The following is a 22,982-nucleotide window of genomic DNA, read 5'->3' on the forward strand; positions in this document are numbered from 1 at the left end:
TTTATTTTTTGACAGTATATTGAATTCCATAATGATGGATTCGTTAGAATTAAATTATTGACCAACGAAACTGAATTTATTTCAACGAAAATGTGTTTTATTCATTAAATATTAATTAGTACAGGAAGCTCTATAAGCCGTTAATTCATATGCCGGCAATAGAGCATTCTGTACTAATCATCACTTTACTTTAATGAAAACATCAAATGTTTCTTCTAATTATGTTATGACAATAGCATTATTAGAAGAAACATTTAGAATTATATGTGCGCTCAGCTGATTGGCTGTTCGGCTGAGCGCACATATAATGAGCCGGTCCGCAGTACAGTGACTTCATTGTGCTGCGGACCAGCGAAGAGGACACATCGGGACATCGGATGGTGAGTATAGAGCTCTCCCCACCCCCTCCCCGGCACTGCACCCCTCCCAGCAAGGAAGGGGGGTCACTTAACCCCTTCCTTGCTGGGATGGGTGCAGTCTGACATCAGTCTGGCCCCCAAGGGGTTAAGGGGGATGCAATACATCCTCCCTTAACCCCTTGGGGGCCAGACTGTAAGCAGCGATCTGTAAAGATGCTGCATACTGTAAGGAGCACAACACCGCTCACAATGATGGGTGTTGTGCTCCTGTTTGTGTGTTTTTTGTGTGTTTCTCCCTTTTTGTTTTTCAGATATCGGTATCCTGGGGATTACGTCGGATTCCATGGACTACGTCGATGACCAGCTGTTGTTCTTTGAATTTTTTTTAATAAAATGGTCAATGAGGGGTGTGGGGGTGTTTTTATTTGAATAAAAAAATTTGTAAACTTGTGTTTATTTCTTTACTTTATAGACTTAGTAGTGGAAGCCGTCTAATAGACGGAATCCATTACTAAGTTGGGGCCTAGTGTTAGCCGGTATAAAATGGCTAACACTAACCCCCTATTATTACCCCAGTACCCAATGCCACCAGGGGTACTGGGAAGAGCCGGGTGCCAGTGGTCCCGGAGCGTCAATATTGGCGCTCCTGGACCGGGCGGCAGCAGGCTGGTAAGATTTAGGCTGGGGAGGGCCTAAAACAATGGCTCTTCCCACCCTGGTGTTACCAGGCTGCTGTCGTTTGGTTTTTAACCCGGCTGGTTATAAAAATAGGGGGGACCCTATGCGTTTTTTTTAAATTATTTATTTATTTAAAAAAAAACCCGCATAGGGTCCCCCCTATTTTTATAACCAGCCGGGTTAAAAACCAAACGACAGCAGCCTGGTAACACCAGGGTAGGAAGAGCCATTGTTTTAGGCCCTCCCCAGCCTAAATCTTACCAGCCTGCTGCCGCCCGGTCCAGGAGCGCCAATATTGACGCTCCGGGACCACTGGCACCCGGCTCTTCCCAGTACCCCTGGTGGCATTGGGTACTGGGGTAATAATAGGGGGTTAGTGTTAGCCATTTTATACCGGCTAACACTAGGCCCCAACTTAGTAATGGATTCCGTCTATTAGACGGCTTCCACTACTAAGTCTATAAAGTAAAGAAATAAAGACAAGACACAAGTTTACAAATTTTTTTATTCAAATAAAAACACCCCCACACCCCTCATTGACCATTTTATTAAAAAAAATTCAAAGAACAACCGCTGGTCATCGACGTAGTCCATGGAATCCGACGTAATCCCCAGGATACCGATATCTGAAAAACAAAAAGGGAGAAACACACAAAAAACACACAAACAGGAGCACAACACCCATCATTGTGAGCGGTGTTGTGCACCTTACAGTATGCAGCATCTTTACAGATCGCTGCTTACAGTCTGGCCCCCAAGGGGTTACGGGAGGATGTATTGCATCCCCCTTAACCCCTTGGGGGCCAGACTGATGTCAGACTGCACCCATCCCAGCAAGGAAGGGGTTAAGTGACCCCCCTTCCTTGCTGGGAGGGGTGCAGTGCCGGGGAGGGGGTGGGGAGAGCTCTATACTCACCATCCGATGTCCCGATGTTGTCTCTTCGCTGGTCCGCAGCACAATGAAGTCACTGTGCTGCGGACCGGCTCATTATATGTGCGCTCAGCCGAACAGCCAATCAGCTGAGCGCACATATAATTCTAAATGTTTCTTCTAATAATGCTATTGTCATAACATAATTAGAAGAAACATTTGATGTTTTAATTAAAGTTAAGTGATGATTAGTACAGAATGCTCTATTGCCGGCATATGAATTAACGGCTTATAGAGCTTCCTGTACTAATTAATATTTAATGAATAAAACACATTTTCGTTTAAATAAATACAGTTTCTTCGTTCAATAATTTAATTCTAACGAATCCATCATTGTGCAATTAAATATACTGTCAAAAAATAAATATATATATAAATATACATTTATTTATATATATATTTATTTTAACAGTATATTTAATTGCAAAATGATGGAATCGTTTACATTTAATTATTGAACAATAAAAGGGACTTTATTACAAAGAAAATGTGTTTTATTAATTCAATATATTAACCATGAGACACATCGGCTATAGTGCAGAGGATCGCAAACCCCGGTAATAGCGATTCATGTAAACTGTGTTCCCTGCTTTCCCAGATGCATCCAGAGGTGTTTGCATCACTTTCTTAACATTTTATTTGTTATTTTTAGTTGAACCAGATTTCCAAGTAAATGACCGTATGTTTTGAGCCGCATGTCTATTTTTTCCCACGGCAGTAGTTTCACCCGCACATTTACAGCCGCATAAAAAATACAGCCGCACAGTTACAGCGTGTGAACCCAGCCTCAGAGTGTATGTAGGAAGGGACACCCGAATCCAGCCCCCAGATGCCCCCCCCCCCCATCCTCGGAACAAGTGGAAAGATCGTCCGGGAACTGATCTTCCCACTGCTGGATAAAGTTTACCACCTGTACGGGGATAACTTTTATACCAGCACCCCCTCTTCCGGTCCCTAGCTGCCCGAGCTACTGTAGCTTGCGGCACAATCCGAAATATCAGAAGCAGTAATAAAGCCCTAATATTTAGCAGCCATGGAGCGGACCCAGCGCTTCTGGATGTGAGGGACCCCGTATCGCACCAGGACAACATTCTCCAGGTGACGTCCCCCACACTGGAAAACACGAGACCCCAGAAGAAGTGCAGAGTGTGGCGTAACAGGGGGATCAGGAAGGACGCCATTTTCGAGTGTAATGAAAAGCGTGGAGACAGCACTCAAGTGAAAAAATATGTGGTTTATTCACATCCTACTTCCCGCAACGTTTCGGCTGACACTCAGCCTTTCTCAAGCGTGTCTACATAGTGCACAAAGTCACTCTTATATGTGGTTCACATCAATAAATTACATACACAAAGCAATCAGTGAAAATACAGTGAACAATCAGCATAATTGTGAACAAATCATGTATCGTATTGAAGCGATTTCTATCTGTGATGCAATCACTCATATATAACACAAGTGTTGTGAGCAATAAAATATGTGGGCAAAAGTGTTTAGCAGAACACTGTTCAAACTATGTGCTATATAAGGTTAAGTGGATGAAGTGTAAATATAAAAGAATGTGTATACAATACCCGCCATTCATGCCTCTGTGTCATGGCGCTCGGTCAAGACAAGCGTTGGTGTGGGTTGTCTCTGCATGCGTCATACTACATGGCCATAGCCCGTCACGGGGAACGGCCGGCGCATGCCCTCATAATGAGGTGGACTGGTTCCAGTTAGAAATTGATCTTCAGGAATTGTATAGATTATTGAAACTTAAGGTCTGGTTTTCTGATAAAGAAAAGGTTGTATCTGTTAATGCAAGTGAATTGTGTTTGGGTGATACAGGGTTACGCAAAAAGAGTATCTTTACTCCACCTGTACACGATCCAGTTATAGACACATTTTCCATTAATGTCAGTAAGCAGATTTCCCTGATGAAGGCGTCTTACCAGAGAGAGAAATATACCAACCTGACTACCGCTGAGAGGGCAGCATTAGCAGGCTTACAGCGGAATAAATCCATCACCATCAAGCCCGCTGACAAAGGCGGAGCCTTGGTGGTAATGGATTCATCATCATATCTTGAGGAGATAAAAAGACAGATCACCGACATAGAGGTATATGAAGTACTTAATTCAGATCCCAAATACAAAATCATGAAGAAGATTAAGGACATGACTGATGAAGCATACACACTCAACATTATAGATAAGAATTTGAAAGATTTCCTTTATGTTGAATATCCCATCACTCCGGTCCTATATTGCCTGCCCAAGATTCATAAGAGTATGACCAACCCCCCAGGTAGGCCCATCGTATCAGGAAGAGACTCAATATTTGCACCTAGCGCCATTTACCTTGATAAGGTTCTGAGAGGGTTTGCCACCTGTGCACATTCATACATCAGAGACACTCAAGATTTTTTAGAAAAACTGAAAGATATTGAAGTGGGGGAGACTGACATCCTTGTCTCCTTTGACGTGACCTCACTGTATACGTCTATTGACCACGATAGAGGTATGGCAGTGGTGAGAGAAGCGTTGGAAGATTCTGACCTCTCTCCCCATGCCATCTCCTTCTTGATGGGTTTACTCCGGATTATTCTCACTGAAAATTACTTCCTTTTTGGCGACACTTACTATGTACAGAAACGAGGGACTGCCATGGGCAGCAATGTTGCGCCTACTTATGCAAACATGTACATGGCAGCCCTCGAGAGAGCCAAGATCTATGTATCCCACCACTTCGGACATGTTCTGAGGTGGTGGAGGTACATAGATGACATTTTTATCATTTGGCAGGGTTCGGCACTTGATCTTGATGTGTTTCATGAATTTCTCAACACCATTGATGACACCATTAAATTTACTATGGTAGCGTCCCCCACGGGTATCCAATTTTTGGATACTTGGGTTTACAAATCTGGTGGGAGGTTGATGACGGACCTCTTTGTTAAACCTACGGATAGGAATAACCTCCTATTATATAGTAGTCATCATCCTAAACCTATGATCAAGTCATTGCCCTATAGTCAGTTCTTACGGGTTACCAGGATTGTACAGGATCCATCCCTTTTACCTCAGCGACTAGATAGCATGTGTAGCAGATTTTCGGCTAGAAGGTATCCACATGCCCTTATCACTCAACAGAAACAAAAAGCCCTGACTCCACCGTCTAACACAGAGAAAGACACTAGCCCACGTTTAACATTTGTGAGTACCTATTCAGACATTAGCAATCGGGTCTCCCACATTATCCGTAGAGAATGGAGGTTACTCGGGAGGGGATTCCCAGAAATTGAGGAATTTGCCAGCAATCCCCGGATGGCATATAGACGTCCCACCAATTTACGTGATATGTTGGTTAAAGCTGACATAGGACCATCTAGCACTGGTATACAGACAGTGATAAAAGAGTTTAGAGGAGGTTGTTTCCCATGCTTGGGTTGTACTAATTGCCCACTACTAATTAAAGGACCGGTGTTTATACACCCTCAAACACAGCATACTTTTAGAATCAGGGACCACCTCACTTGCCTCTCTGACTATGTCATTTATGTACTTACATGTCCATGCGGGAAATTATATGTGGGTGAAACGACTATGCAATGCAGAATGAGAATTAACAAACACAAATCAACCATACGCACTGGTCGCATGGATTTGCCTGTAGCCAGGCATTTCATTGAAACTGGACATTCACTACGTGATCTGAGGTTTGCTATCATCGATAGGGAGCCTAGAAATAGACGAGGTGGAGATCGAGAGGCTAGACTTAAAATGAAAGAACTCAGATGGATCCACACCCTGGATAGCCTGGCCCCTAATGGTATGAACTTAGATTTCAAATTATGAATGATTCTTTATACAGTGTTGATGATCCTTGAGTTGAGTTTTTTGCAACACCACAGGGCCGTCCTATCTCCTTACATTGAGTGCATCAACCTACATAGTGTACATCATATTTATTGTTTATTAATTTAATAATACTCAACCCTTCTTTTCTCTTTTGTAGATAATGTCTTTGGATTGTCTACTGGAAGTTTTAGAAGATACCCCCAACATGCATCTGAACATATGGCCTCATGAAATTAAGTTTTTCCGGGTTTATTTCTATATTATTTTTCTGTAATCTAAGTTCGGGCTCCATCAATATTATATAGTTGTTTTTTGAGCCACCAATAAATTTATTTTTTGGTTGGAGCTTTTTTAGGTTTTGCCAATACTGTGGACACTTTGATTTAACAATATGGTACCTAGATCTAGTTCTATATGGGACTGCTTCCTGATGTGCGATCTGACGGTCTCTGATAGTTCTAACATATACCGCTTTTGGGCTGTCTCCCACACGTCACCTATAGGGGGATGTCCCCGTCATGTACGAGGATCCCCCTGTTATGGTGCTATGGAGAATACGGGATACCCCCACGAAAGTGGTGACACCGTAGGACCCATGAGGATGTGGTGAGACTGCTCTGAGGTTTACGCAAGTATGCGTGATTGTATAAATACATATGTAATATATGGCTAAGTTTGCCCTAACCGTCATTTCTCCCTTTATGGCGGCACATGATCTAATGTTCTGTTAATTTATCTGTGAGCAGGGATTGATCATCCCCATGACCTCGACTAGTGGTTCTATCATTTCACTGTCAGTATCCAATAGGTTCTATGAGTCCACACTACTGGCAATTTCTAGCACTTTTTCCCATTTGCAAGATGGCGCCCGCAACAGTGAATTGTTCTCTGCGCATGCGCCGGCCGTTCCCCGTGACGGGCTATGGCCATGTAGTATGACGCATGCAGAGACAACCCACACCAACGCTTGTCTTGACCGAGCCCCATGACACAGAGGCATGAATGGCGGGTATTGTATACACATTCTTTTATATTTACACTTCATCCACTTAACCTTATATAGCACATAGTTTGAACAGTGTTCTGCTAAACACTTTTGCCCACATATTTTATTGCTCACAACACTTGTGTTATATATGAGTGATTGCATCACAGATAGAAATCGCTTCAATACGATACATGATTTGTTCACAATTATGCTGATTGTTCACTGTATTTTCACTGATTGCTTTGTGTATGTAATTTATTGATGTGAACCACATATAAGAGTGACTTTGTGCACTATGTAGACACGCTTGAGAAAGGCTGAGTGTCAGCCGAAACGTTGCGGGAAGTAGGATGTGAATAAACCACATATTTTTTCACTTGAGTGCTGTCTCCACGCTTTTCATTGGATTTTGTCTGGACGGCCGGGATCCCGTCCGGTGAGGCGTGCACTGTTCTAATTTTCTATTTTTGTGCCATACCTGTGCTGTTCCAATACTTTTTGATGTTGCCATTTTCGAGTGTGACACCTGTCCTGATCCCCCCGGCCTCTGCATACTGGATTGCTTCAAGGCGCACTACACGTCATTGGAGTTCTACATTATCTAATTATTGTCCCTTATTCCTATTTCAGGGGTCACGTTGATCCAGGGATTATTCTGATCGCCATTATGGAGTCGGGAAGGAATTTTTCCCCTGTGATGAGGCTACTGTCGTCTGCCTCACAAGGGTTTTTTGCCTTCCTCTGGATCAACACAGGTTGAATTTGATGGACACCTGTCATTTCCAAGCTTATAAACTAATAATTGGCCTAATACCCCCAAAATAAATTAGAATTGTCCCTTTTGCCCAGCTAAGTAGGTATGGCCGCCATTCCCATTAGAGGATGCCATGATGCAATTACAAAGCCTCTGTGCGGCCCATTCTGGAAACTACACCCCATAAGGAATCTAACAAGGGGGGCAGCGGGGATATGGCCCCCTGTTGACTGCCACATTTGGGACGTGAAAATGAAAAAAATGGTATTTTTTATTTTCTCGGCACATGTTCTACGTAAGTGACTGTCACCAGTGGGGTCCATATCCTCACTGCACCCCTTGTTAGATTCCTTATGGGGTGTAGTTTCCAGAATGGGGTCACTTGTCGGGGGTTTCTACTGACCTGGCAGCACAGGAGCTTTGTAATTGCGACATGGCCTCCATCCTCCATTCCAGCCTCTAAATGGCGCTCTGTCCCTTTGGTGGCTTGCCCTGTGCCCATATGGCACATTATGCCCACATATGGGGTATTTTCGTACTCAGGGGAAACTACCCTACACGTTTTGTGTTCATTTTCGTTTTTAACCCCTTGTGGAAATGGAAAAAAATCAAGGCTAGACCAACATTTAGTGTAATTTTTGTAAAATTTTTACTCTAAATCATTAATCTTGTCATGATTTTTTCATTTTCACAAGGGGCTAAAAGATAAAAAAAACCAATAAATGTGTAGAACAATTTCCCCTGAGTACGGAAACACCCCACATGTGGACATAAAGCGCCATGCGGGTGCAGGGTAAGCCTCCGAAGGGAAGGAGCGCCATTTGGTTTTTGAAGGCTGGATTTGGATGGAATGGATTTCGAGGGGCCATGTTGCATTCAAAAGGCCTCTGTGTTGCCAAGACAGTTGAAACCCCCCACAAGTGACTCCATTATGGAAACTACACCCCTCAAGGAATGTAACAAGGGGTGTAATGAGCATATGGACCCCACTGGTGACGGGCACAAATGTAGAACAATGTGGCGTGAAAATGAAATATTACATTTTTTACACTATAATGTTGGCTTAGCCTTGAATTTATCATTTTCACAAGGGGTTAAAAGAGAAAAAAACACACAATATGTGTAGAGCAATTTCCCCCGAGTCCGTAAATACCCCACATGTGGACATAAAGCGCCATGTGGGCGCAGGGCAAGCCTCCGAAGGAAAGGAGCGCCATTTGGATTTTGGAGGTCGGATTTGGCTAGAATGGATGATGAACGCCATGTCGCATTTACAGAGCCCTCGTGCTGCCAAAACACTGGAAACCCCCCACAAGTGACCCCATTCTGGAAACTGCACCCCTCAAGGAATCTAACAAGGGGTGCAGTGAGGATATGGACCCCTTGATGACGGGCACATTTGTGCCATGAAAGTGAAAAAATGAAATTTTTTACTTTTACGTCACATTGCTCCACATTTGTGCCCGTCACCAGTGGGGTCCATATGCTCACTGTACCCCTTGTTAGATTCCTTGAGGGGTGTAGTTTCCAGAATGGGGTCACTTGTGGGGGGTTTCCAGTGTCTTGGCAGCACGAGGGCTCTGTAAATGCGACATGGCCCTTGAAATCCTTTCCAGTGAAATTCAGCTTCCAAAAGCCAATTGGCGCTCCTTCCCTTTGGAGGCTCGTCCTGCGCCCCCTTGGCACTTTATCGCCACATGTGGGGTATTTCCGTACTCGGGAGAAACTGCGCTACACATTTTGTGTCTTTTTTTTCCCTCTTATCCCTTTAAGAAAATGAAAAATTGAAGGCTAGAACAATGTTTTAGTGTAAAAAATAAATTTTTCTTTTTTCACGCCATATTGCTCACCGCACCCCTTGTTACATTCCTTTAGGGGTGTTTTTTAGGTTTTGGCACCCCAGAGCCTCTGCCAACCTGAAGTGGTACAGTCAGAAATGACCAAATATAATGGAGGCGTTGAAATTCACTAGGCGCTCCTTTGTATCTGAGGCTTGTGGTTGCGTCAAATAGCGCAATAGGGCCACATATGGGGTATTTCTATAAACTGCAGAAACGGGGCAATCAATATTGGGGTGCATTTCTCTGGTAATAGGTTTATAATTATGAAAAATATTGGATTACAATAAAATCTCTGCACAGAAAATTAAAATTTTCAAAATTCTTACACACTTAGCTTTTATTTCTGTGACTCCCCTAAAGGGTTAAAACACTTTCTGGAAATGCTTTTGCAGAGTGTGGGGGTGCAGTTTCTGAAATGGGGTGCTTTGTGGGGCTTTCTAACATACAGTCCCCTCAAATACACTTAAAACCTGAACAGGTCCCTAAAAATATCTGATTTTGAAATTTTACTGAAAATTTGGAAATTTGCTGCTAATGTTTTAAGCTTCCTATTGTCTAAAAAAAATGAAAGATCGTTTAATAAATGCCGCCAACATAAAGTAGACATGTTGCTAATGCTATTTAATATATAATTTATGTGGTATAACCACTTTCTGTATACGCAAAAAAGTTTCAAAGTTGGAAAAATGCAGTTTTTCACATTTTTTCACATTATTTGGGGTTTTTTCATAAAGATTCGTTATAAGTATCAACTCCAATTTACCAGAAATGTAAAGTACAATATGTCACGAGAAAACAATCTCAGAATCAGCCGGATAGGTAAAATCATCCCGAAGTTATTAATGAATAAAGTGACACTGGTCATATTCATAAAATTTGTCTCTGTCATTAAGGCCATTTCAGGCTCTGTCCTTAAGGGGTTAATACAACATCATAGGAGCTAAATTACCATACTGTCATAGAATAAGTAAACCTTTAGGAAGAAATCCTAGAACTAACTGTTAAAGGAGAAGTCCGACCATTTAAAAAAATTGTCACTCCAGTAGGGGCAGAGTGGAGCATAACAAAGTATCTCACTTCTCCCCCTGCCGTAGCTGCACTGTATTGCCGCTCCAGGACCCCTGCCGGCCGGTGTCTTACGCGGTGTGAACCCGGCCTCAGACTGTTATCATCTACAACATGTAATGCTCTCTGTTTTGAATCTGCGCAGCCTGAACTCAGCATACCTGACTGTAACACTGTAAATGTTTGCCCAGTTGTACTGTTTGTCAGCTAAAATGTTCAAAAACCTAACAGAAAGAGAACTATAACAGGTGAAATTGGTATGGGATGACTACTTTATAAGTTGGAAAGATAACACAACAAAAATTTTAGGTGTGAGCTGTTAAAGAAAATAAAAATATTAAATACTTGATCACAGCTATAACAAAAAACTTATTTTCTTTTCAAACCAGGTTGTTTGAACTGCAAACTAATATAATGTAATAATTATTGAAGTCAAGTTTACTAGCTTTACCTATTATAATAATGCTTTATTTCTTTATTCTATACCCAGCCGTCCAAAAATGAATCACATTATCATAAAAAGCTCTTCTTGGTGCAAATAAATATTCTAAATTAAGAAACATAACCTAAAGACCATCTGGCCAACATCAAGACCGTGCCAGATTTTTTATTAACATCCTTTCAATTAACTGATATCATAAGTTAGCATGACTGCAGAGTTTGCAACATTTGGTGTATAAAACATATTTACAGAGGACTGAAGTTACATTCCTCACAAAGCAAAACTAAATTGCTGTCAGTGACTCATGAATCCTTGGATCCAATGTCAATGATTTAGGCTAGAGGGAGCAGATTAAAGTGACTCTGTACCCACAATCTGATCCCCCTAAGCCGCTTGTACCTTCTGATAGCTGCTTTTAATCCAAGATCTATCCTGGGGACCGTTCGGCAGGTGATGCAGTTATTGTCCTAAAAAAACAACTTTTAAACTTGCAGCCCTGTGCCAAACGGACGTGGCCTAGAATATCTGTGCCCTAACTTTGCACCACCCCTCCGTCCCTCCTCCCCACCCTGTACATCATTAGAAATGACACTGGAACATTTTCTCCATGCTGAACATTGCACAAGTGCCGGGCTGACACAGCTGACAAATAGGAGACAATCTGCCTGGAGCATTCCTAATGATGAAGAGGGTGGGGAGGAGGGACAGAGAGGATGTGCCAGCCTAATGCACAGTCACTCTAGGCAAAGGCTGTTTGGCACAGGGCTGCAAGTTTAAAAGTAGTTTTTTAGGACAATAACTGCATCACCTGCCGAATGGACCCCAGGACAGATATTGAATTAAAAGTAGCTATTGGAAGGTACAAGTCGTTTGGGGTGGGCAGATTTTCGGTACAGAGTTGCTTTAAAGTGTCCCTGTCATTATAAGATCTCTTGATATGCCGAATAGGTTTATGTATAATCAGTTTTTATTCGTATTATAAGGAAAGGCAAGAAAACATACAAACAACAAACAAAAGAGGTCCATCACAACAAAAGCAGGACCATAAGGCTTGTAACACATAATAACCTAGGATCCGCTGCAGACAGGCAATGACATGAAAGCACCCATTGTCCATGTAAAGTATTTTACCTGGGGGATAGGTGTACCAGTATAGATCCAACATACAACAAATGGACCAGGAATCCCTTCGTGTTCCCAACAACAGCAACTATTAGGGTCTAAGGAACCCCTCCAGGTCGGTGGATAACTGAAGAAACATGGGCTACACCACGTACGGTGGGCCTCCTTCAATACAACATAAAGCAGGGGGAAAAAAAGTGCAGAGGAGCAACCTAAATCAAGACAATATAAAGGTGAGTAGCCCCCGGGAGGGGGTCAGAATAGGTAAGCAGAGAGAGATAATTAGGGAGGGCAGAAGAGCAGTCAGGCGAATGAAGAAGGAGAGGAATGGGAGGGGGAGAGGGACGGGGGGAAAGGGGGGTACTTGCCCTGACCAAGGGAGAACAGCCCCATATTGGGGAAAGGGAGGAAATTTGGTAATTGAGTAGCCCTATTCTATCAAACGAACAAAGTCTGAAAATCAGGAGTTTCTCAGAAGAGCAACCAAGGCATCTATACCGTCTTATAACATTTATCGGACCCCGAAGCCTCAGCAGAGAGTTCATACGGTGGAGGTGTGACATTTCGGCCTGCCACTCCGCCATGGTGCGGACCTGTGTGGAACGCCAGTGGCGAGGGATGACCATCCGGGCTGCAGATAGGCAGAAAAGCAAGATACTCTTTTTCTGTCGGCCTAATGCCGCACAGGTTTAGGCTATGTTCACACACAGAAAGGATATCTTCACACACTGCTGAAATTAAGTGGATGGCCATCTTTTGACGGCAAATAATGGCTATTATTTCCGCCCCCCGTTCCCTGCTGCCTGCCTGTGCTATTATGCACGCAGAAAGCTGCCAGACCAATCCTTAGATCGTTTGAGCTGCCTACTGAAGTCAGCGGTGGCCTGCTGCTGTCGCTTTTGTTACATAGAATGGTGCACAGTAGGCAGTCGCTGCACACATTGTGTACTTTCAACTTGTTGAAAGTACATGAACAGCCGACATCATGCATGTCCACTGATCATTGCCTTTCAGCCAAGTAAGGCCAATAACCGTTCAATGTAGTAAGGCCTATAGGGTGGCCTACATCAACTTCTAATGGAGCTCATTTCATGCAGCAAGACAGAGATTGCAGGGAGCTAGGAAATAAAGCATGTAGCCACGTGCTTCCCCCAGCTAGATCTAGAGACTGTGGGGGTCTGAACACTCAGGAACACTTTTACTCAAGTAGTTCCGAATTCCGTAGTGTGAACCCGCCCTTTTTTAGCAAAAGCAGGTAGTATATAATGAGCCTGTTTATTAATTGGTCGGTCAGTATTCTATACAGTACTTTTTGTCTAACAATTACGGCCATATTTTACCTTGATTTTACAGTGCGTAAATATAGTTTATGACAGTTTCAGTAAAGTTGGACCATTTTTGCAATAAATATAACACAAGTTATAAAATCTTACCAAACAAACGTTGATGGAAAAGAAATTTCCCAGCGACCAACCCAACTATGATGGCAATAAGCCAAAGGAGGACTTTTAAAAAGTTCCAGGCTCCTCCTGGGTATTTAGTCATGATGAAAGAAAAGCAGTTCCCAACAACAATGACATTGGCTTCTGTTTGGCTATGAGAGACAGGATCCTCAGCGAATATTAAGAAATTGAAAAAAGTCACCAAGTAAGCAATAACTATCCGGGACCACGGGTGCTGGAAATAATAGCGGAAGTCTTTAGCCATCCTTTAAGTCTTCTGTATAGTCCTAAAATGTAAAATAATATATTTTCAGTGCACTTAATCCCACATGATGCCAGAACACACATTAATGGGAATTCTCGGCTTGCTATGTGTCCTGATTGAGAAGCAGTGACACAGATTGCTTATTCTGTCTTCACTGCCGGCACCAGAAATAGAATGTAGTCTGTTCAAAAAGGAATTAGCTGTTCCCATCAATTTAATGTCACTCTTAACACTGTGGACACAAATAGAGTACGGTATACAGTATGACACATACAATAACTTTGCTGCACACTTTAACAATTTTATAAATGTTGCTTAAGGTAAAGTATGCTTTTTAGAAACTTCAGCTAAGAAAAGAATATGTCCTAAAGGACTGTTACAATGTCTATCTGTGAAAGGTAACTAGTTACAGTGGGGAGAATAAGGGAGAATTTGCTACTACTCTGGACACTTCCTGTCATGGACAGGGGTGTCGACAGAGAGCAACGTATCAGACTGGAAAGAATACACCACTTCCTACAGGACATACAGCAGATGATGGCTGCTGGAAGAGTTGAGATTTTTTTTAATACAAGTAAATGATAAATCTCTGGCACTTTCTGTCTGTTCTGTCTGATTTGAAAGAAATATTTTTTGGTGAACTACCCCTTTCAAAGATGTCTGGTTTGGTGCAGTGTTAGGCTAGGTTCACACAACGTAAAAAATGGCAATGCATTAAAGTCAATGGGAGAATGGACGTCCAATGCACACAACGCATTGAAAAACGGCCATCTTGGAACAAATGACTTGTCCCAAAATTATGTAAAATTGGTAAAAACTGGAATTTCAGAGTTTTAGCATGGGGCTAGGAAAAATAACAGGCTCAGTGACATTTTCAGAGGTTTTGACTGTCTGTTATCAGAACAACAAGGCATGTTGCATCTCAGAGTTTAATGTATCGTTAAGGTAATGGTATAAGGCTGAAGATTTGGGGTCTATCAGTCATAATTCTAGCAGGTGGTCTAATAAAGAGAAACGAGGGATGGTTTGCATCCATCATGCATACTGTAGGTACACAGGTACTTGGTGAGGAATTCAGATTTTTGGACAGACATGTAATATAGAAATATAATTTAGGAGGAGAATTTCTGTCCCCGACCAGTCATTGGTGCAGTAGATACAGTGGTTGATGCAGTTTAGGTGGGTGTTGATGGTAGTGTAGATGCAGTTGACAATAAGAGTATTATTGCCAACCACAATATTTCTCTTGGTGGGTTTTGCCCTTGTTTCCCAGAGTGGCAGGTTCCCTTTAAAGGGAACCAATCAGCCCGTTTGGGCTGATATGGTTCCCTTGAGCATTGTATAAAGCACCTGGAGCGGCCGCGGCACGTACCGGCCACGGCCGCAGTAGGTGCTTTATAACGGAGAAAATGACTTTTATTCCCTGGCTCGTGACTAGATACGAGCAGGGAAGTAGTCATGGTGGGCGGCTCCCCGCTCGTATCTAGTCACTGCGCTCTGCCTGTCAGCGCACTCAGAGGGGATGATTGACAGGCCGAGAGGTCCGTTACTGGCCTCTCTGCCTGTCAATCATCCCGCCGAGCGCGCTGACAGGCAGAGCGCAGTGACTAGATATGAGCGGGGAGCCGCCCACCATGACTACTTCCGCGCTCGTATCTAGTCACGAGCCAGGGAATAAAAGTCATTTTCTCCGTTATAAAGCACCTGCTGCGGCCGTGGCCGGTACGTGCTGGGGCCGCTTCAGGTGCTTAATATAATGCTCAAGGGAACCATATCAGCTCAAACGGGCTGATTGGTTCCCTTTAAGGACCTAAATCTGTATAGTCTGGAGGAAAGAAGGGGAAGGAGGAATGATTGAAACATTTTAATATGTTAAAGGACTAAGTGAGGTATAAAGACTAAGTGAGGTATAAACACAAGAATGAGGGGACACTTTCTGAGGTTAGTTGGCAAAAGATCAGAAACACAACAAAATATTTCTTTACTGAAAGAGTAGTAGATGCTTGGAACAATCGTTTAGCAGATGTGGTTGGTAAATCTACAATAACTGAATTTAAACATGCCTGGGATAAAAAATTTGATCATGATCTATGATCCAGAGGAGACATTGGAGAAGATCAAGTGGTTAGATAAGATGAAAATAGAACTTTTTGATATCACCTCTACTTGCTGTGTAGGAGCAAGAAGCATGACTACAACCTCAAAAACACAGTCCTAGCCAAGAAGCATGGGGGTGGAAACATCAAACTATGGGGGTGATTTTCTGCAAAGGAGACAGGACAACTGCACCATATTAAAGGTAAGATGGATGGGGCCACGTATTGCTAGATTTTGGCCAACAACCTCCTTTCCTCAGTAAGATCAACTGAAGATAGGTTGTGGCTGAGTCTTCAAGTATAAAAATGACCTGAAACACAGAGCCAGGGCAACTAAGCAGTGGCTTCCTAAGAGGCATTTCAAGTGTCCTGGAGTGGACTAACCAGTCTCCAGACCTGAACCCAACAGAATATCTTTGGAGAAAGCTAAAATTCAATGTTGCCCATCACAGCCCCGAAACCTGAGAGTTGTAGAGAATATCTGGTATGGAGGGGTGGCACAAAATCCCTGCTGCAGTGTGTGTTCAAACTTGGTCAAGAACTACTGGAAACGTCTGACCTCTGAAACTGCAAACAAAAGTTTCCGTACCAAATATTAAAGAGGTTGTCTGGGATAATTTGGGGGACATGACAGTAATGTACACCTACCTGTTCCACTCCGCCGCAACTGCTGGATCTCAGACAGCCCATTCCCTGCCACTGTCAGTGTTTTGGAAACATCTGGTGACTACCGTATACTGTCTATGCTGACCAGCCATTTCCAAAGAGAGATTACCGGATGTTTACAAAACACTGATGGTGGCAAATGGGTGGCCCAAGATCCGGCAGCTACAAGTGAGTGGGACTGCTAAGTATACATTACTGTCATGTCCTCCACAGCCCCCACAGGATCCGCAAGAATCATAATATCCCGGACAACCCCGTTAACTTCTGTTTTGTCTATTGTATCAAATGCTTATTTCATGCAAAAAATGCCAAATAATTATTTAAAATTCAAACAATATGATTTTCTGGATTTTCTTTAAGATTCTGGCTCTCACAGTTGAAGTGTACTTACAATAAAAGTTACAGACCTCGCCATTCTTCCTAGGTGAGAAAACTTGCAAAATCCACAGTGTATCAAATACTTATTTTTTACGTTCAATACATTCCAACAGACTGAAACTTACATAAGTATAAGTTATTGTGTTATAAATGAAATATAAAAATTATGGGACATGTATGAATGATTTTTCCCATCCCCAACATGTTAATATACTAATGGCCATTACACGTCACATAAATTATACCTGAAGTTTAGAAATGGACAGACATGTATTGCAGCCCACAGACAAGCAAAACTAAAGCTAATAACAGAAATTAAGCTAAATATGTTATCACATGCTGCATCAACGCATCTACCATGGTCAATAGAAATCAAGCCTATCATTACCTGGCAAGCTAAGACATTACTATGGAAAACTACATAAGTCTGACATTCTGCAATGAACTACAATGTTCCAGCTCAATATCACATAAGCATACAGTTTTCTCCCTAGAGGAGTTGTTTCATGAGATCATATGTCTATATGTCCCATATGTTTAATAACACCCCTATGGCCCATTAAATCATAGGGATGTTATACAGGGGGTTCCACTGTTCGTCTGTTTTTTTGTTTTGTTTTTTAATATTACATAATGCATGGTATATCTCCTGTAGTGGCTGCTTTATTGTAAACAGATAGCCAGATGTTGCTTACCTCAATCATAATAGCTGGACCTGTGGTGATCAGCTGAGCATTGCTTTGTTTTGTTTTTCTGTTGCTGGGGTTGGGAGAACTGCACACAGAAATGTATACTACTCTTATGCATACAGTATATTTGCATATGTCTGCCACTGACTTTAACAGTAAAGAAAGGTAGTGTATCACTTATTTGCATTATTTTATTATATACAATGTAGCTGGCTGTATTTCTCTATACATTCAGAAAATAAAATAATGACTGGACATAGAAGGGATTTCCTGTTACCAGAGATAAAGGTTTTGATATTTTTCACCCCAACATTGGACCGTTAAAGTAGAGGTTTGCAGTTAGGCTCCATCCACTCAAATAAGACTAAGCTGCAATACCAGGCAGAGCCAGTGGACAAAAGTGGCGCTGTTCTTTGGAAATTCAGTAAAGAGATTCCTAATATTAGACAAACCTTTTATCTTGTGGAATCTATGTCAAATCACACCATTGGCATACATTTGGCCCACAGAAATCATGGTGGTTTATCACTACATTCATTTGGACACTTTTTTGATATCCATACGTTCCATACATAATGGGGCAGATTAACTCTTGTAAATGTGCCAGGACTATGGTATAATTTGTGCCAAAAACATACATGACTTGCGCTATATTCATTATTACTGTTTTTTTAGACACTATTCTGCTGTGTCCAAGAGGTGCGTGGCTTCTGTAAAGCTTGCAACACTAAATTTTGGTGCAATTCTGCCAGCAAAAAATTGGCCTGAACTTAGATTAGACAGTCTGATAATGAGACTGATTTATCAAATAACATAAGCGGCTTTGATAAATCAGGTGACAAATCTTAGGCTATATTGCCACTTCAGGAACATATTGGGAGAAGGCCGCTAATACTGATCATGATCTTTATTAGCAGCTGTCTATGTAACGAGACAACTGCCTTACTGCAATATGTTTCCAAAGTGGGAACATTGCCTTAAATAGTCTAAGAGGGGAATTTATCATTTTGTGACCGAATCCATTTTTCCAACTTGCACTTCCTCCCCCTCAACTGTGCAAAATGTACCATTGTTGCTTTAAGTACAATGAAGTTTGCACAATATGTAATGAACCTTTTTTGTCTTTTGGCTTTTACAACACCCATTAAGTTAGGTTCAACAAAACACTGTAAAGTCTACACTAATACTTGGCTTAATTAGCACCAGAATTCTATTGCATTTGTGGTGCAAAGATGTTGCATTTTAAGCCATGACCCTTTATTAAAGCCATGCCCTGAAAGGTTACACCACTTCTGTCAGTCACTGGGAATAGTGTGTCAAAGTAAATCAGAAAGATGCAATTCATGGTCCAGACTGTGGGCACTCTTAGATTGCTGCTAAGGCAAGGAGCTACCTTTTCTATATCCAACTGTGCTGCCAGAAAAAATGTTTGCATTTTCTGATGCTAAGTTGCAAAGAGGCTTTCCCAAGCCCCTGAAGTGCTGAGGGTTGTAACGCTTTCTCGCTTCCCCTTCTTCCCCTGTCCCTACTTCTCTGCGATTCTAAACCCTGCTTCTATATCCTGCTCCTGCACACTATGTGCATGTATAGTGCAGGAACTAAATTTGGAAGATGAGCTCAGGGCTGAAAGCTGTCAATCAAACAAGGATGGGGATGAGAAAATAAAAGCATTTTCCACATTCTGGTAGCACAGATAGATGGATGACAGGTGCAGTGTGTCTCCTTGCCCTAACAGCTACCTAACAGTGTCAGCAGTTTGGAACATGATTTGCAAATTACAAATTCCCTTTAAATTCATGATAAATGTAACCCAAGTCATGTAAGACAGTTTTATGGCGCACACTATGCCAGAATTCTAGCAATAGGAGTTAATTAGACAGTCACAGTGAATCTGGGCCACTCTGTTGTCTCAAGCTGTGGGAATATCGCAGCAAGTTATGCCCACAAAAAAAGAAAAACAGACAAAAATAAATCTTAGTTAAAAATGAAAAACAGAGCAGATTTCCACAGATGCTATCTAATTCCTTTATTGCAATAAGGGCTCCTTTTTGGTTGTAATGTAGTTGTTGTATTCTATACGATAGACAACTGTGAAGTCATGCTGTAGAATTAAGATTCTAGAAATGAATAAAGTGGCATTCTCCGGTATCTAGTACTTACCTTCTCGGATATCGGTAATTGTTTCAGCAGCAAAAACTGAAGTGGAAAGACTTAACCCAAACAACAAAAAAGTATTGCACAATAAAGTAAAATGCCTCCATGTACAGTAGCTTGGTGATAAAACTTGCTCGACTTGTTTCACAGAATGCACTTATATATTCTAAGCACAAAACAGGGGAGGAAAGTGTGAATTTATGTTCTGACGTTTGCAGGCCTTTATGTGCTTTATGTATATGTTTACATGCTGTGTATGGTATTTATTTGTCTTACCTACCACATGGGAACGTCTGTTCTGACATTTCTGCTTACTTAATAAATATTAATGTGACCTATTAATAAACGCTGTTGGACTAGTTTCAGTCACGTTAAACTTCTCCTCTACATTCAGTATAAAACATTGACCTGCTGTAGAATAGTCAAGACCTGGCCAAGTACAAGCTAATGCTTTCCATCATTTATTGCACAGGGAGAATAGATGGTGGGCTGCAAACTGCTCCCACCTTGTGCCTGTAGCATGCTTCATGACAAGTAGAAGCTGGCTACACCCACATGACAGTGTACAAATACACGCTGGTGAATTTAGTGCGATGCTGAGATTTGTCTTTAGAACTGTGTAGAGGCCATCACTTACCAGCCTGATCACACACTGCTCTATTCATGAATCTTTATCCTGGGAGAGGGAGAGCTTCCAGGGCATTGCTTCAGCTTCCAGGAATAGCCATGCAGACATCAAGCCCACGCCCTCCACATTCTAGCTGCCAGTGCTCCATTCAGTGATGTGCTTTGCTTGCACCAGCACAGGGAAGCACTTTCTGTCCTTTCGGTGTGATCTCTCCAGCCTTTATTCAATGCGGTAATACGATTAGGCATTGGGGGTGAGTATTACATCACTGCACTGATGAAAACAGCATAGTAGTAGCACAGTAGGAGCTGGCAGCCATAAGTTGTATATAAACAATTTCATATGTTATGTAAATAAAGCCATTTACTGGAGCAATACATGGATAGGTGTCCTAAAGGGTTAAATTTTGAGCTGATTTTAAAGCCTATAGAAGAGGAGAGGAACGCTCTTTTGTAAGGCCAGGTCATACACAGCATTTTAGCAGCGTTGCTTGAAGGGATTACTAGTATGGCCACATGTACTAAAGGTTACCTGTCACTATACGCGGCTGCATGCCATTCATGTCCACGTGACAATGTCTTATACAAAGCTGTGTTACAGTTTATCATTTGTATCTGCACAATAGATAAAATGTTCCAATGTTGCCCACAGCAACCAATCAGCCTTAATTTTTTTCCCCAGCAGTATGAAAAATGTAAAGACGTAACTTAATCTGTCAATATGGGCAACAGCGATGGTCTTATAAATGTTTAGTGCATTCTTGCTCCATATCTCCACTTCTGCGTTCATTCTCTGTCTAGATATTGAAACAGATATAGGTGCATCAGGCACATGTGACGTGAACAGGATAGGCATCATACCAGAAAGTAACTCTGGCTGACACTTTTTTTTTTAAATGCAATTTTTCAAAAGAATCCTGTAAGAATGATGCTACAAAAATGCTATACTAGGGCATGCCACTTAAAAAAAAAACACAAAAAAAAAAACAATAACACTGATCCCAAAATTACCATAAACCAACACTTTGGTCTAGATTTTGTAAACGAAGGAAAATATAAACTGGTGTAAAGTACTTATAGAAACCAATCCCAGCTCAGCTTTTATTTTACTAGATCTGAAAGCACACAAACTGGGGACATGCTGGGGACATGGGTAGTGCCTTAAATACAGATTTTAGGGAGGCATTACATGGCACATTTAGACCACACTCTCTTAACTAATGCTCACCCTTTTGATAGACCCAGGTAAAAAGTGTCACCAAGTATCACCATCCAATGCACCCTACACACCCACTTGCAGTCATCTAAAGTCCTAAGGGCACATTCACAAATTCCAACAAATTTATGTCCCGTTGATTTCAATTGGGCTGTTCACACTGTCCATAACCTGCTAAATTTGCTGCCTCAAAAATGACTTACAGGCTCTAGCACGGACCGTAACTGTGGCACAGATTGTTCTATAATCTATAGGATTGTCCATAACTTTTGTAATTTTTATCGAAGAAACATCTTTAACATAATGTAATCTTTAAAACGTATGGATAAGCTATAATTTTATTCCACCAGCAAGAAATAACGCCCAGCAGATATAGATATTAGGCTCTAAATCCACATATGATCTATTCAGTGGTGCTCAGCTTGGTAATAGGACATGTGTGAATAAGTAAAAAAAAAAAAAATACTGTCCAACGTCACTTGATCTTTATTCAATTTCCAAAATACATACAGACAGGAACACAGACACCCCCCTTATCTCACAGCCCCAGCCAATGGCCATTTTTACACTTCCCAGCGCTTTGTCAATGCCTTGATGCTCAATACTGTGAGGAGAGGTGTCTCTGTATTCCTGTTGGTATGTCTTTTGGATATTAAATAAAGATATTAAAATAAGTTTTATGGTGAGTGCCACTGGACATTTTTTTTACTTAATAATATTCATTTTAAATCATTCCCACTACTACCTTCCCCTCAGAAAAAAAACGGATTATGATTGCAATACAGAGAAATTGCAAACATCATATACAGTCCTGAAAATCTACTCAGGATGGTATATAATGTCAGCAATCATCAATCAATCAACATCCAATCTTTGTCCACAATCCACACAGAATTGTTTCGTAATTCATCCGTATTTTTTGGGAATCAGCCAAAAAGGGAAAAGTAATAGTTAGGAATGTGGGAATGATTTAAAATGACTACTCATCCGTATTTTTTATGGGTTTGTGGACTTTACTGACATTTCTTTAGTATAAATTATGGATGCTCCTATTAAATTCTACAGCAGAATAGGAGAATCCATGCCACAATTACGGTCCTTAATACAAACTGTCAGTAACTTTTGCGGATCCATAAAAAAAAGGACAGCCCAACTGAAATTAGTAGGACCTAAATTGTCCAAAATTGCCACAAAACATGTGTACATGGCACAATGTGAAGAGGAAATGAGCGCTGAACTGTTAGGTCAGCGTTTATTTCCTCCTCATTCCTCCTTGTTACACAGACAGCAAGTGGGGCCATTGAAGAGAGCAGCGGTGTGCTGCCGCCACTCCTAGTACGTGGGGTGACGCACAGCAGAAAGTCACTTTCATAATCATTGTTGAAAGACAACTATCAGCTGCCATCATGCAGGTGGGCTGATCATTG

At 41.7% G+C, this 22,982-nt stretch overlaps 1 protein-coding gene across 2 annotated transcripts in view; it reads right to left on the bottom strand.

The window, feature by feature from the left end:
• TMEM117 (transmembrane protein 117) overlaps positions 1 to 20,461 on the bottom strand; it is a 195,296-nt gene extending 174,835 nt beyond the window's left edge. The window contains exons 1-2 of one of the 2 annotated variants that reach the window (XM_069955998.1): positions 20,350 to 20,461; positions 13,456 to 13,751 (exon numbers count right to left, since the gene is read on the bottom strand). In XM_069955998.1, coding sequence (XP_069812099.1) covers positions 13,456 to 13,729 — 274 coding nt within the window. In that variant the 5' untranslated portion in view covers positions 13,730 to 13,751; positions 20,350 to 20,461. Of the gene's footprint in view, positions 1 to 13,455; positions 13,752 to 19,718; positions 19,761 to 20,349 lie in introns of those variants that run through there. The other variant, XM_069956002.1, reaches the window with a different exon arrangement.
• Between the last annotated feature and the right edge of the window lie 2,521 nt (positions 20,462 to 22,982).

Source organism: Dendropsophus ebraccatus, chromosome 1, assembly GCF_027789765.1.
Source record: "Dendropsophus ebraccatus isolate aDenEbr1 chromosome 1, aDenEbr1.pat, whole genome shotgun sequence".
NCBI classification, from domain to species: domain Eukaryota; kingdom Metazoa; phylum Chordata; class Amphibia; order Anura; family Hylidae; genus Dendropsophus; species Dendropsophus ebraccatus.